This window comes from Elephantulus edwardii, unplaced genomic scaffold (genome assembly GCF_000299155.1).
Source record: "Elephantulus edwardii isolate Elephantulus edwardi_28Jun2011 unplaced genomic scaffold, EleEdw1.0 scaffold00094, whole genome shotgun sequence".
NCBI lineage: Eukaryota > Metazoa > Chordata > Mammalia > Macroscelidea > Macroscelididae > Elephantulus > Elephantulus edwardii.
Window position 1 is genome coordinate 10,339,393 of NW_006399844.1, and position 12,270 is coordinate 10,351,662.

The 12,270-nt window shown below is 49.4% G+C and overlaps 1 protein-coding gene across 4 annotated transcripts in view; it reads left to right on the forward strand.

Moving 5' to 3' along the window:
• The window catches only part of NXN (nucleoredoxin), a 198,161-nt gene that overhangs the window by 183,303 nt on the left and 2,588 nt on the right, over positions 1-12,270 (forward strand). For all 4 annotated transcript variants that reach the window (XM_006891005.1, XM_006891006.1, XM_006891004.1 and 1 more), the window contains 2 exons: positions 9,782-9,961; positions 11,607-11,731. In XM_006891005.1, coding sequence (XP_006891067.1) covers positions 9,782-9,961; positions 11,607-11,731 — 305 coding nt within the window. The remainder of the gene's footprint in view (positions 1-9,781; positions 9,962-11,606; positions 11,732-12,270) is intronic.

A 12,270-nucleotide genomic window follows, 5' to 3' on the forward strand; every position in this document is an offset into this window, starting at 1 on the left:
TGGAAAGAAGAACGTCAGTGAAAGAGAGGGAAACATTCCAAGAAACAACAACAGCAGCAGTGGACTTGATCGTGACAGAGATTGTGAAAATGGCACAGGTTAGGGCAAGGTAGCAATCTGTTGTTCACAGGAACTCTATGAGCAATGGAGGATAGAGTGGGAAAAAATAATGTAGGATAGAGTCGAACTTACCCATGGGACTTCAGAGCTGTTAGCCAGTTGCTGACTGCCACATCTTCCTCCCTCGGAGCCATTGCTGGGTTTGACCTCTAAACTTTTTTTTAATTATTCTTTTTTTTTAAATAAAATTTTTATTTTATACTAGTTTACTTACAAAATTCAAATACATTGTTTTTCACACTAGATCTTTCTCATTTCCTTTACCCACCCCTCGCTCCACCCATCAAATTGTGCGACCCTATGATTACTCTCCCTGCCCATCCTCACCCTTCTGTTCCTTCCCTCCCCCCCTTACACATTTTACAAGTTATCTTTCTATTTCTACAATAATGGTCTTACGTGGTACTTGTCCTTATGGAACTGAGTTCATTTACTTGGTCTAATGCATCCCAGTCCCTCCCAAGTTAGGTAGTGATTTTCAGAATCATTGCTCCTATGTGCTGCAAAGTATTCCATCATATGAATGTACCATAATTTCTAAATCCATTCGATTGTGGTTGGACATTCGAGCTGTATCTATGTTCTTGCGATGGTGAATAATGCTACTGTGGACATTGGTGTACACATCTCCGTTTGTGTCTCAGTTCTCATTTTTTTGAGGTATATTCCAAGCAGTGGAATAGTTGGATCATATGGATTTCTATGTTCAGCTTTTTGAGGAAACACCAAACTGCCTTGCAGAGTGGTTGTACCATTTTACTAACAGTGTATGAGAGTTCCTATCTCGCCAACATTTATTACTTGCTGTCCTGCTAATCTAATTGTGGTTTTGATTTGCCTCTCTTCTTGCCAGTGATTTTAACCTCCAGTCTTTTGATTCAGCAGCTATCCTAGCCATGAAAAATCCCATCAGCCCGAGCAGCCATCCCATCTGTTTTTGTTCCAAGTATCAGTCTTCAGCCAGCACTCCCGCAGCCTCAGCTTCCTCGTCTAGCACTCCGCAAACATCAGCAGAGCTCCTACCATCGAGAGGCCCTGTGCTGGTGTGTGTGACCCCAGGACAATGCAGACGCTGTCCTCATCCCCACAGAGCCCATGGGTACTGCTGACCATCCATCTCCCACTTCTGTCTTTTTTAAAAAAACTTTTTTTTATTTTATTATTTGTTGTGTGTTTTGTGTTTATCATCGGAGATTGTCCCTCCTTCTCCAGCAGAGCATCTGGTGGATTCGAACTGCGTACCTCTGGGATTGCAGTGCAGCTTCTTGCCACTAGGCCACCAGAGATCCCTCCCACTTTTGTCTTATTCAACAAAATGTGTGTATGACAGATAACATTTCCCTGGCATCAGGGCGCTTACATTCTAACAATTTCTTCCCTCTCTATTTCTTTTTCATTTTTCCTGTCTTGTTTGATTGGACATTGCTTCACTGAATATTGCTTCAGTGAATTTTCTAGGGTATCTGCCATGTGCCTGGGTTTTAGCTATCTCTTAAGGGGGGGAAATACCCTCAGGCAGGGGATAGAGAAAGCCGCTGAGAAGTAGAGGGAGTGATAGGAGTGTGGGGGTGGGAGTATCCAGACTCTGTACCTCCACCAGCCGCCCCCAGGTCCAGCTCCTGAGCACAGGTAGGCTTGGAATGAAGACCAGTGGTGGGGCTCCCCGCTTCATTTCTGCCACAGAGCAGCTGTGCGGCCCCACAGTAGCTAAGTCCCCTTTTGGGGCCCCCACTTCTCATCTGAAGAGGAGTAGGATTGGCCAGGGGATTCTCCAGTGTCCTTTGGAACTTCTTGAATTGGGAGATTTTGAACTAGACACTGTGAAGCCCATGCTAGAAAGCCTGGCAGCTCCTGGACTCTCCTGTCCATGTCATTAGAGCCTAAGGCCAGGCTCTGGGGCTGCCAGGCTGCTCTCCCCAGCCCCTGAATTGTCCAGGAAACTAGTCTGGGGTGGTCCCCCCTTTCCCGCCTTCATCCCAAGTCCGAATCACTTGCATGTGTGCGGGCCAAGGTGTTTCTTGGGAGGCTGTTGTAAACGGGAAACATTATTCAGAGATTTACTTTGGCTTCAGCGGGGTTTTTTTTATTTGATTTACTGAAATACAAATAAAACTTCTAAAGTTGCTTTTTTTAGTCTAACTATTTTGTTTATATGTCTAGGGCATTTTAGTAGCTTCTTGTTAGGGGTCTTTGATTAATGTTTGGACCCACTTACAAAGTTAGTTAAAATGTCTTTAAACATCTTAAATGGAATTTATTGGTTGAAACCTTTAAAATACTTTATTTATCTGAAGAACAAACTAAATGTTCCCAAGTCCTTAAGCAAGTGCGTTAGCTAGTAAATTAAACATGTAAATATGGTGGTTCTTAAGTTGTCTTCAGTGTGGCAGTACTGTTCTAGAACTTCATCTTGAAAGCTACACATCTGAGTTGGTTTCTCAATTAACTAAGACTGACCTGTTACTTTATTAGGGCACGTTTGCTTAAGTACAAATGCTAAACTGAAATACCAAATATGCACAGATTCCTTGACCCACAAAAAGCCTCAGCACTACAGTTGAGACTCATGTTTATTTCTTCACCACCAGTAACCATGCAGCCAGTTCTGACTCCGTGTGGTGACCCATGTGAACCAGAGTTGAGCTCTGCTACATAATGTTTTCAGGGGCTGCATTTTTGAAATTTGATCACCAAGGCTTTTTTTAAAAAAAAAAAAAATAATTTTTATGCAAGTTTACAGAGACTTTGGATTTCCATTCATTCACTGTTGCACTTTTCTCCCTGCCTACCCCTCCCCCCCCAACACCAAGCCTTTTTTTAAGGTCTAAGTGAGCTTGAACCTCTAACTTGTCAGTCAGCAGCCTCGCGCTTAACCATCACATCACCAAGGGACACTGATCTTCTTGGGTTTGCAATACGGAAATTCTTTTCTCAGCTCATTGAGTTTACATTTTGTTCAGTGTTCAGGACACATTTTGGCCCTATTTACAATATCTTCTTGACCTCCAGATGGGATGGTAACTTTACCTTCAGAGTCCTTTTAGTTCACATCCCTGATTTCAACCTGTTGAGATCAAGCTGAGTCTAACGATAGAGACTCTGTAGGCAGAGCACAGCTGCCCAGAGGCCTTTCCAAGGCTGTGAGGAGGGAGCCCTGTGGCTTCCACCATAGGGATTTGCGCTGCTAACCCAGACGAAGGACTCACCTCTCTGCTAGTTCAAACCCACCAGCTGCTGTGCAGGGGAAGATGGACAGTCCCCTCCCATATGGTTTACAACTTCAGAAAATCCTCTGGAGGGCCACCCATGAGTCAGTTCTGACTCACTGGCAACAGCTGAGTTGACTCTCTAAGGAAGCAGACAGCCGTATCTTTCTCCCGTGACCCACTCAGTGGTGGATTCCAATTTCCCTCCTTTCTGTTAGCAGTTCTGTTAGCCTCTGTGCCACCAGGGCCTGGATTTATGAGCACCTTGGCCTGAGAGTCCCTGAATCCGAATGTCACCAGCATGGTGAAGGTGACCTTGCAAAAATGTCAATGTCAGCGACATGCTGTGTGTGCATGTTGGGGTGGAGTAGAAGGGTCTGCATCTAGGGTGTGTGCCCCTTGAATTGTCCCTTCCATAGGGTTGCAGGACCTGCTGTAGGCCTTGCTAATGCGTTTGCCCCAGGCTGGTCAGGCCAGCAGTCCCGATGCTTCTGGAGGTCTGAGCACTTGCCTTTCATAGGCTGAGATTGGGGCTGGGACTGCTGGAGCCTTCACCTCAAGCTCTCCAAGGTCCTAGTGATGTGAGGGCCTGGCCTTTGACCTTCCTCCAGGTCCTTTGTTTCTTGGGAGTGACTGAGTTACCTCAAGTCATAGGTCCTCCTTACTCCCAGCGCTTGATGCATATAAGGGAATTTTCAGCCTGCTAAGCTTTTTAAAAATGCCTTTCTAAAGAAACTGTTTAGACACACTTGGCAAAAGGCAAATCCCGTTAGCAATTGTCTAACTAATCCTCGGCTGTCAGAGAACACAGTGTTCTTCGCAGGGAGGCTTAAAGCCCCTACTCTCTTGGATGAGAGGCCCTAGCCCCTCTTTCCCCCACCCTCAATCTCAGGGGAGGGCCCTCAAGGCTGAGGGCCGTGCTGGGGCCGGGGTGAAGGATGGAGAGCAGCCGTGTGAGGCGGGTGGCCCAGTGGCAGCCCAGTGAGGACCCAGGTCTTCCCCGTCTTGAGTCTTCGGTTCCCATTTGTTCCTTTCTCTGCCCTCCTGCTTGGCTTCTCCTCTCACCCTTTTCCTTCCTTCTAATCCCTTCCTTTCTCTTCTCCCCTTTCCTCTGCCCTCCTTCAAAACATGAAGCTGCCTATTTAAAAAAATAGGGCTTTGAGGCAGAATCTGTTTCATATACAAATAAGATATTTGGCGATGGAATTCTTCTGCCAGTAGAAGGCATGGGGCGAATTCAGATGCTTTCACAGAGTCAAAGGTCTCGGTTCTCTAAAAGGCTGGCATAGGCCGGTGACTGAGCCCAGCGGCCTACACCCCAACCTGAGGAAGCTTTCTCTCCAGACACATGGCCACTCAGCACCTGTGGAGCTGTGCTGCTGTTCTATTTTGCTTTCTTTTGAGAACATAAAGCTAGGAAAATCTCAAAAGGACAGAAGAATGCAACAAGCGCTCATGTATTTGCCACCCACGATGGACTTTTTAACTTCAGTTTTTTTAGAAATATAAACCAGTGGGGGCCTGTGGACAAGGGTGAGACTCTGTCCGGTTGGTTCTGCAGTGCCTCCCTCCTCCCTCTTCCCACTGTGTATGGATTTAGCATGTGTCTCACAACCTGCGTTCACATTTTGACCGCAGGCGCATGAATTCCCCAGGAATACAGAGTGCATTGCTCTAAGTGGTTCTGAGATGTGTCCTTAAATGCTAACCTGCTGTAATCACATTCTGTAACTTGCTCTCCTCTTAATGCTGTGTTGCCACGATTTGCCTTTGTTGACAATGACATCCAGTGCCTTTGTTTTTCAGCACAGAAGGGTTTTTTATTGTATGACTGTTTACCTGCCCCACTGTCGATGAGCATGTGGCTGGTTTGGGGTTTTTCTGTATCACAAGGCCATTGCTATAATGGTTCTTTCACGTCTCTGGAAACATGCTGGAGCCTGCACAGCTTCCCGGCCACATTCGAGCAGGGCAGGCCCCGCTTTGTTCCTGTGCCTTTCTCTGCGCTTCACCGCCCAAACCATTCTTCCCTCCACTAGCTCTCTAAGCAAGGCAGTTTGGGGTGAGCCACGAGGGGGATCCTGTAACCAGAACAGTTGATTTGGCCAAGGCCCGGTTCCTATTTGTCATCCCCACCCTACCCCTGCTGTCCTCCCGCGCGTGCCTGCGTCTTTGTTTGACATTAATACACGTCCTCTAATACCATTGAAGAAAACATATACATGTGTCTGTCTCACCCCACATTCCTGGCTTCCTTGCACAACTGTTTTCACTTTTCTAAGTCCCTTTTGGTCTCTGTCCACAGGCATACATACTTGTACACCGTTGTAATCATTGTATATGAACCCAAGACCCTAATGCTGCAGGGTCAGTTCTGACTCAGACTGACCTTAGGGAACAGAGTAGAAGTTCCCGGGTGGTCTCTGAGGCTGCAAAGCTTTATAGAAGCAGATACATCTTTCTCCCACTAAGATGGGTGGGTCTGAGCCCTGGGCTTCTGGTCAGTAGCCAAGTACTTAACCACTGCACTACCATGCTTCTATTATATATTCTATATGTATGTGTATTCTTCCACCATTATATATTTATGTGCATTTTCTCCTTAACAACTTGCAGACATTTCCCACGATACTACAATATCCGTACTGACCACCACTTTATATTCATTTCTGTTGCTCTTCCATTCCTAAAATATGACTTTCTTCCCATTTCTCTTCCCAGTTCCTCAAGCTCTTGCATAATTATTCCCAGCACCCTCTCTGGTGGCCTAGTGATAAGAAGCTGCACTGCAATCCCAGTGGCACTCGGTTCAAATCCACCAGCTGCTCAGTGAGAGAATGATGGGCTGTCTCCACCTGTGCGATTAACTAACCTGCCAGAGGGTCAGCTATGGGTCTGATCCATCTCGACAGTACTCAACACCACCCCCCTTAGATCCTTCTGCGGTCTTATCTTGAAAGACTCTCTGAGCTATGACATTCTTCCCCTGGGGCCTGGAAGGCCTGTACCTCTCTGCACCGAACCCTTTACCTCCTTTAAAACTCTGCTTCCCTGGGCATAGAAAAGCAACCCAGTTAAACTGGGGTCATCTCAGGCCACCAGCTTTGAGATTCTTTCAGGGCTTATATGCCTTGTTTATTCCTTATAAAACCCAAACAAGATCGGAAACCATTATTATCCCAGTCTCACAGCTATTTGGAAACTGATATTCAGGGACTTACTTGGATCTTCCATAGAATTCTAACTCTACTTTTCCTCCTAAACATTTCAGCTCAGAAAACCAACAAGTTCAGGCCAAGCAGGGATGCACTGCTCCTTTTTCATTTCCTCCAGAGAAGCTCCTTACCAATGTAGAAACAACTTTGTATAAAAGCATCCATATATGTGTATATATGTATGTATGTATGTATGTATATATCTCATACCCTTTATTTAGACATCTTCCATCCATTTCAGTTCTCCATTAGCAGCTATGCCCTCTTATCCCATTCGAAGTCTCTAGAAAACTTTTTTAAAAGGCAGTGGGGAGAAGGAAATAGGTGATGAAGAGGCGAGAAGAAGCGGCTGAGCAGTGCAAAAAGCAGCAGATATGTGGGCTTTCTCTTGGCCTGGTTAACAAGGCCCTCCCGGAAAACCCAGTGGCCTAGCAGAATGAGCCACACAGCCTCTCCCACAGTTGGACGGAGGCTTCCTCCCAGCCAACCACCTTCTCACTGGGAAAACCTTGGGTAGGTCACTTCATCTCTGTGCCTCAGTGACATCATCTGTAAATTGAGGGGAAGATTCCTATGTCCCATAGCCGTTTGTTGTGAGGATTAAATGAGATGCCACCATGGTGGATGTGGGTCCCCTTCTCTGGCCCCCTGGTCATCCCTGGAGAGAAGCACGCCCTTGGGCTCCAGGGCCACGCTTCCCCATGATCAGGTGGTGGGAGAGGGCCTTACATAGCAGACATGGACTCCTCCCGCAGTCACACACCCTGCATGGCCCATGGCCCTGTGTACCCTGTTGTCGTGAGCTCGTGGACACAGGGTTTGGGTGCACAGCACACCCAGTGGTGAGAAGCCTTGCCCTCGAGTGGCCGAGAGGAAGACCAAAGTTAGAGAGCAGCTGCTCCTCAGTGGACGCAGCTGCTGACTCTTCTGTAGTGGGGGTGAGGGGTCCTCTCAGGTGTGGACTTGAAGCTGCAGTCATGGCCACTTAGGCCGTGAGAGAAACTGAGGCCCTGAATCAAGACCTGGGATTCTGTGCCTTCAGGTTTTCCTTTGTCTTCTCTGTACTCTCGTGCCTGCTTGTCCCCCTGTGGGCTGACTTGGCCTCCAAGGCTCTGGCTCCAGGCAGGCCTGCTGCTGTGTCTAATCATAGCAGTGGGCATGCTCTGGTTTAACTTAACAGCTGTAATTGCCCCGCTTCGGAAACACACCAGCTCTCTGATTAAACTCTGCCAAAGCATTTCTCAGATCAGGGCAGCACAGCGCAGAGGGGCTCATCTCCAGCTGGCTAGTCCGGCAATAGCCTTCAGTCTGCGACCGAATCCCAGGTTCCAAGTCATAGGGACATGTGTGATGCGGGCTTGTGGTCCCCTGGGGATGAGATGCAGCTGTTAGCATACGACTTGAAGTACCTACAGAACTTACGGGGGTCCTGTTCTCAGTTGCCTGTGTTAGTGGGTGATGGGGTGGGAACTCGGGACTGGGGAACCCTTTTTCCTCTGTTCACCTCAAGCCCTGTCTCCTAATAGGTGTGAACATAATGGATTGTTCACTCTTTTACAAGACAATCTCACAATGCCCAGGCTCACTGTACTGGCTGCCACGTAGGTCACCAGACACCAGAGCTGTGTTTGTAGTACTGCAGCATCCCCCCTACGGAGAAATGAAATGTCAGTGGAGCAAATTACCAATGGAATGATTTGGAATCTATAAATATCAAATGATGCAGGCTTTCGTTGGCCCCTATAAAACTCAGGTGCTAGGCAGCTCCTGGAAGAACCATGGGGCGTCGGGGGTGAGGGGACTAAGGAGACTGCTCCGAGAGCCAAGTGTCCCCAAGTGGCAAGCCTGAGGCTCTGTGATTGGCAAGGGGGTAACCCTGAAACTGATGTGGTTGAGCCCTGGCTAGAGGATCAGGGTGGGATGTGGAAAACCCAAGGGTAGCCAGGCTGGGAGTATTGTTGCTCTTTTTTTTTTTTTTAATTGAGGCTTTTGTTTGAGGGGGTGTGGCTGATGGGGGTGCTCTGTTGCATATTTCTTGTCCCAGCTGAGGACTCTGTCACATGCCGGCAAGTGGTGTTGAGATGTGCTCCTCTGCAGACTTGGAGGAGGGAACTCTGCCCTCCCAGCAGGAGTACTGGTCCTCCCAGGCCGCAGGGGTGGGCTCAGAGGAAGACCCTGTCCTCTTCCCCTCCCATGACCTCAGACCCAAGCTGCTCCCTCACAGGGCTTTCATGCCGTCCTTTCCTGCATCCTGCGTAGTGAGGACTCAGATCATCTCTAGTGATGGGGCTGATTTGTTTAACAACCATTAAAGACTCCTGAATGTCCCTTTGTGTTTTCTCACTACCCTATTAGGTGACCTACTACAGGTCACAACCTGCCTGTCCCTGGGGGGTTAGGTGTTGCTAGGATGCAAAACAGGTTTCTGTGGAGTTTCCAAACTGAGACAAACTAGGAAGAAAGTTCTGGTGATCTGCTGCTGAAAACCAGCTGTTGAAAACCCCACGATCACAATGGTCTGATGGTCCATCCACAGCTACCGTGGGGCCCACCACAGGGCCAGAGCTGGGGCAGCAGGCAGCATTCCATTCTGTTGTTGTGGGGTCACTGTGAGTTGGGGGCTAACAGTGTAAATGGGGAAGAGTCTCCTGTTTCCTTTGTGTTTCTGCAGGAATCCTTGCAGCAACGTTTTTGTTAGGTGCTACTGAGTCAGGGGTTTTGACCCACAGTGCCCCGTGTGATGGAGCACAACTGGCCCAGAGGCTTTCCTAGCTTGTGATCTTGACAAGAGCAGATTGCCAAGACTTCCTGCTGCTGAGTCACCAGATGGATTAGAACTGCCAACCTTTTGATTACTAGTTAAGTGCTTAACTGGGCTGTTTACACAAACAGGGCTCCTTGCAGTAACAACAGCTACTGTTTATTGACTGCTTCTGTGTATCAGGATCTTACACCAAGTTTTTCAAGGGTATTATCTCATTTGATCTTTTCATTGAGGGGAGGATGAAAGTAGGAACTACGGAGCAGTCACCATTTTGCAGCTGAGGATACTGAGGCTCACAAGGCGAGACAGCACCCCACTTCCCAAGCTTGGATTCCAAACCAGGGCTTTCCGACTCCAGGCCTGGGCCCTGAGTCATGTCCTAGTCCCCTGTCCCGTGGATCATGAGTGGGCACTGCTGCCTCCTGCTGGGCCTGGCTCGTCCACAGGCAGATACCAAGTTCAGCCCTCTCTCGCAGGCATCCCCACGCTGATTGTGCTGGACCCGCAGGGAGAGGTGATCACACGGCAGGGCCGAGTGGAGGTGCTGAACGATGAGGACTGCAGGGAGTTCCCGTGGCACCCCAAGCCCGTACTGGAGCTCTCCGACTCCAACGCTGTGCAGCTCAACGAGGGCCCGTGCCTCGTCCTTTTTGTAGGTATGGTGCTCATGGACCCTGGGTGGGGGACAGGAAGATGGACCTCACTTGAGAGATGTCTGTCCCTACAACTGCTTTCTGTCACTAACAATGCAGCGCCCAGGCCTTTGTCTCTCTCCATGACAGCCTTGCTTTTGACCCTGATGATTTATTCATGGCCCTGCCCTGTGGGAGGTTCTGGGGAGCTGCTTTCCTTCCAGGCTGCTCCTGGCTGCCAGCTGGGAAGGATAGGTCAGGCTGGAGGTTGCCCTCAGCCTCCAGATGCCAGGCCATTGTTGGAGCAGGTGGCCGGTGGGCATTACAGCTACAGGCGGCAGGTCCCCAGGTCTGAGGCTCACCTTAAGCTGTTTCTGAATCCTCTGGGCTCAGCTCCAGCTGTTTGGCCCCAGGTGCATCCCTGGCTTATCCATCCTCATGGCCAGCTGCCTTTCCCCACCTTGGCCTAGTTCCCTACTCCAGTGCTTGGTGAGTGATGCTCAGCCTTGGCTCCCAGTCACAGGTACATGCACTCCAGGGTCCCTGTAGCACCTCTGGGATGACCCTGGTTCCTTCTAGAAATTGCTCACCAAGGAACCACCTAACTTACCCTCTGCCTTGGGACTTGTCACACTCTAGCTCAAAATTATTTCCAATCATACTTGAGATGTTCATATTTTCTACTCCACTGAGGAGAGCTAAGGAGTATATCCAAAGTTATCTCCCATTCTCTGGAAGTCTACTTTGGGGGGATCTCCCAAGATAGAGGTTGATATATAAACCCAACAGAGCTCGTCTACAAACTCACTTGCAGGCTGTTCTGTGCTTAGGAGAGATAGAAGCTTAAGGAATCCTTCACCATAGGGCTGGCTGCCTCTGCAGGGCTCACCTCCTCACATCCCGGGACAAAACCAAGGACAATGAAGAACCTCCCTGTCCACCTGCAAATGTGGAAACCAGGTCCCAGAGAGGCAAAGCAAGTTGCCCAGCATCAGAGAGCTAATTAAAACTGAGTTTTCATATCCTGTGTGACTCTTAAGCATTTTGATGTGAGAGTCCTCTGCTGGAACCTGCTGTCCCCTCGCTGCTCTTATCATTTGAGGATGCCACTCTTGAGCTGTTACAGGATTGAGCAGGAAGAAGCCTCAGGACCATGCTGCCTTCTTGCTAGAGGGGAGAGGTGCCTGCAGGGAACTCAGGGGCCCTCCCAAGTCTGGCTACCAGCTGTGAACTGGCTAACAGGTCACCAGTCTTGACTCCTGATCCCCAGTTCTCCAGCCATTTTCCTTAGAAGGCAGTGACTCCTATCTGTGACTGAGAGCTGTGGGACCTTAGGTGCCGACTCAGGTGACACTCAGCTCCAGGGTGGCTCTGTGGATAGTTCAGTGCAGAAACGTTAGTGCTACTCGGTGGATGTGGTGCAGGAGGGTGCAGTGTGAGCATGCTCTGCTTGTGTGTGTGTGCGTGTGTGCACATGTGCACGTCCGTGCCAGTGTGTACACTTTTGTGCGCCCAGGAGTGGCTGTGCTCAGGGAGAAACTCATTCCAGTCCATGCTGCTCAGATCCACGTTTCTGCAGCTCAGGGCTGGACGCAGGCTCACCCAGGGGATGTCCCTCCCTCTGCCTAACAAGTCACTGTTTCTCAGTGTCTTCCCTCTTCCACCATAGATTCAGAGGATGATGGGGAGTCTGAGGCAGCCAAGCAGCTGATCCAGCCAATTGCTGAGAAGATCATCGCCAAGTACAAAGCCAAAGAAGAGGAGGCTCCGCTTTTATTCTTTGTGGCTGGAGAGGTGCGTCCAGAAGTGGGCTTGGCCCAAAATTGAGGAGTGATGCAGCCTGTGGGGATTCTCGAAGAGGCCCTGGGGTGTGGGGTGACCGCACTTTGGGGAGAGCCACAGACAAAGGTGACACAGAAGACAGCCCCTCATCACGGATGATGTGCCTTCCCATTGTTGCCTTCCTCCAGTCTTGCAAGAACCCCAGGGCAGAGCCCCCTTCCCACACCTCCCTGACCCTGGCCCTGGCCGCCACTCCTTGTGGTCAACACGGCCTCTCTGGTTCTGCTTAGTCAGAGCCAGGCCCTTAATGTTGTTGTATTAGGGGTCCCCCTGGTTAGATCCTCCACACGGTACATGGATGCTGCCTGGGGGAGTGTGAGATGGGATGTTACTATCATTTTTGACCCAAGGTCAACTCCTTGAGGTTGCTAGCTATGCTGGACAAGCAGAGGGGGCTTTCCATGGGGTAAGGACGTCAAGGCCCTTCAGCAAAACCGCCTCACCCAGCAAACGTGCATACTGGCTGCAGAAATGGCCACGTTCTGCGCAAG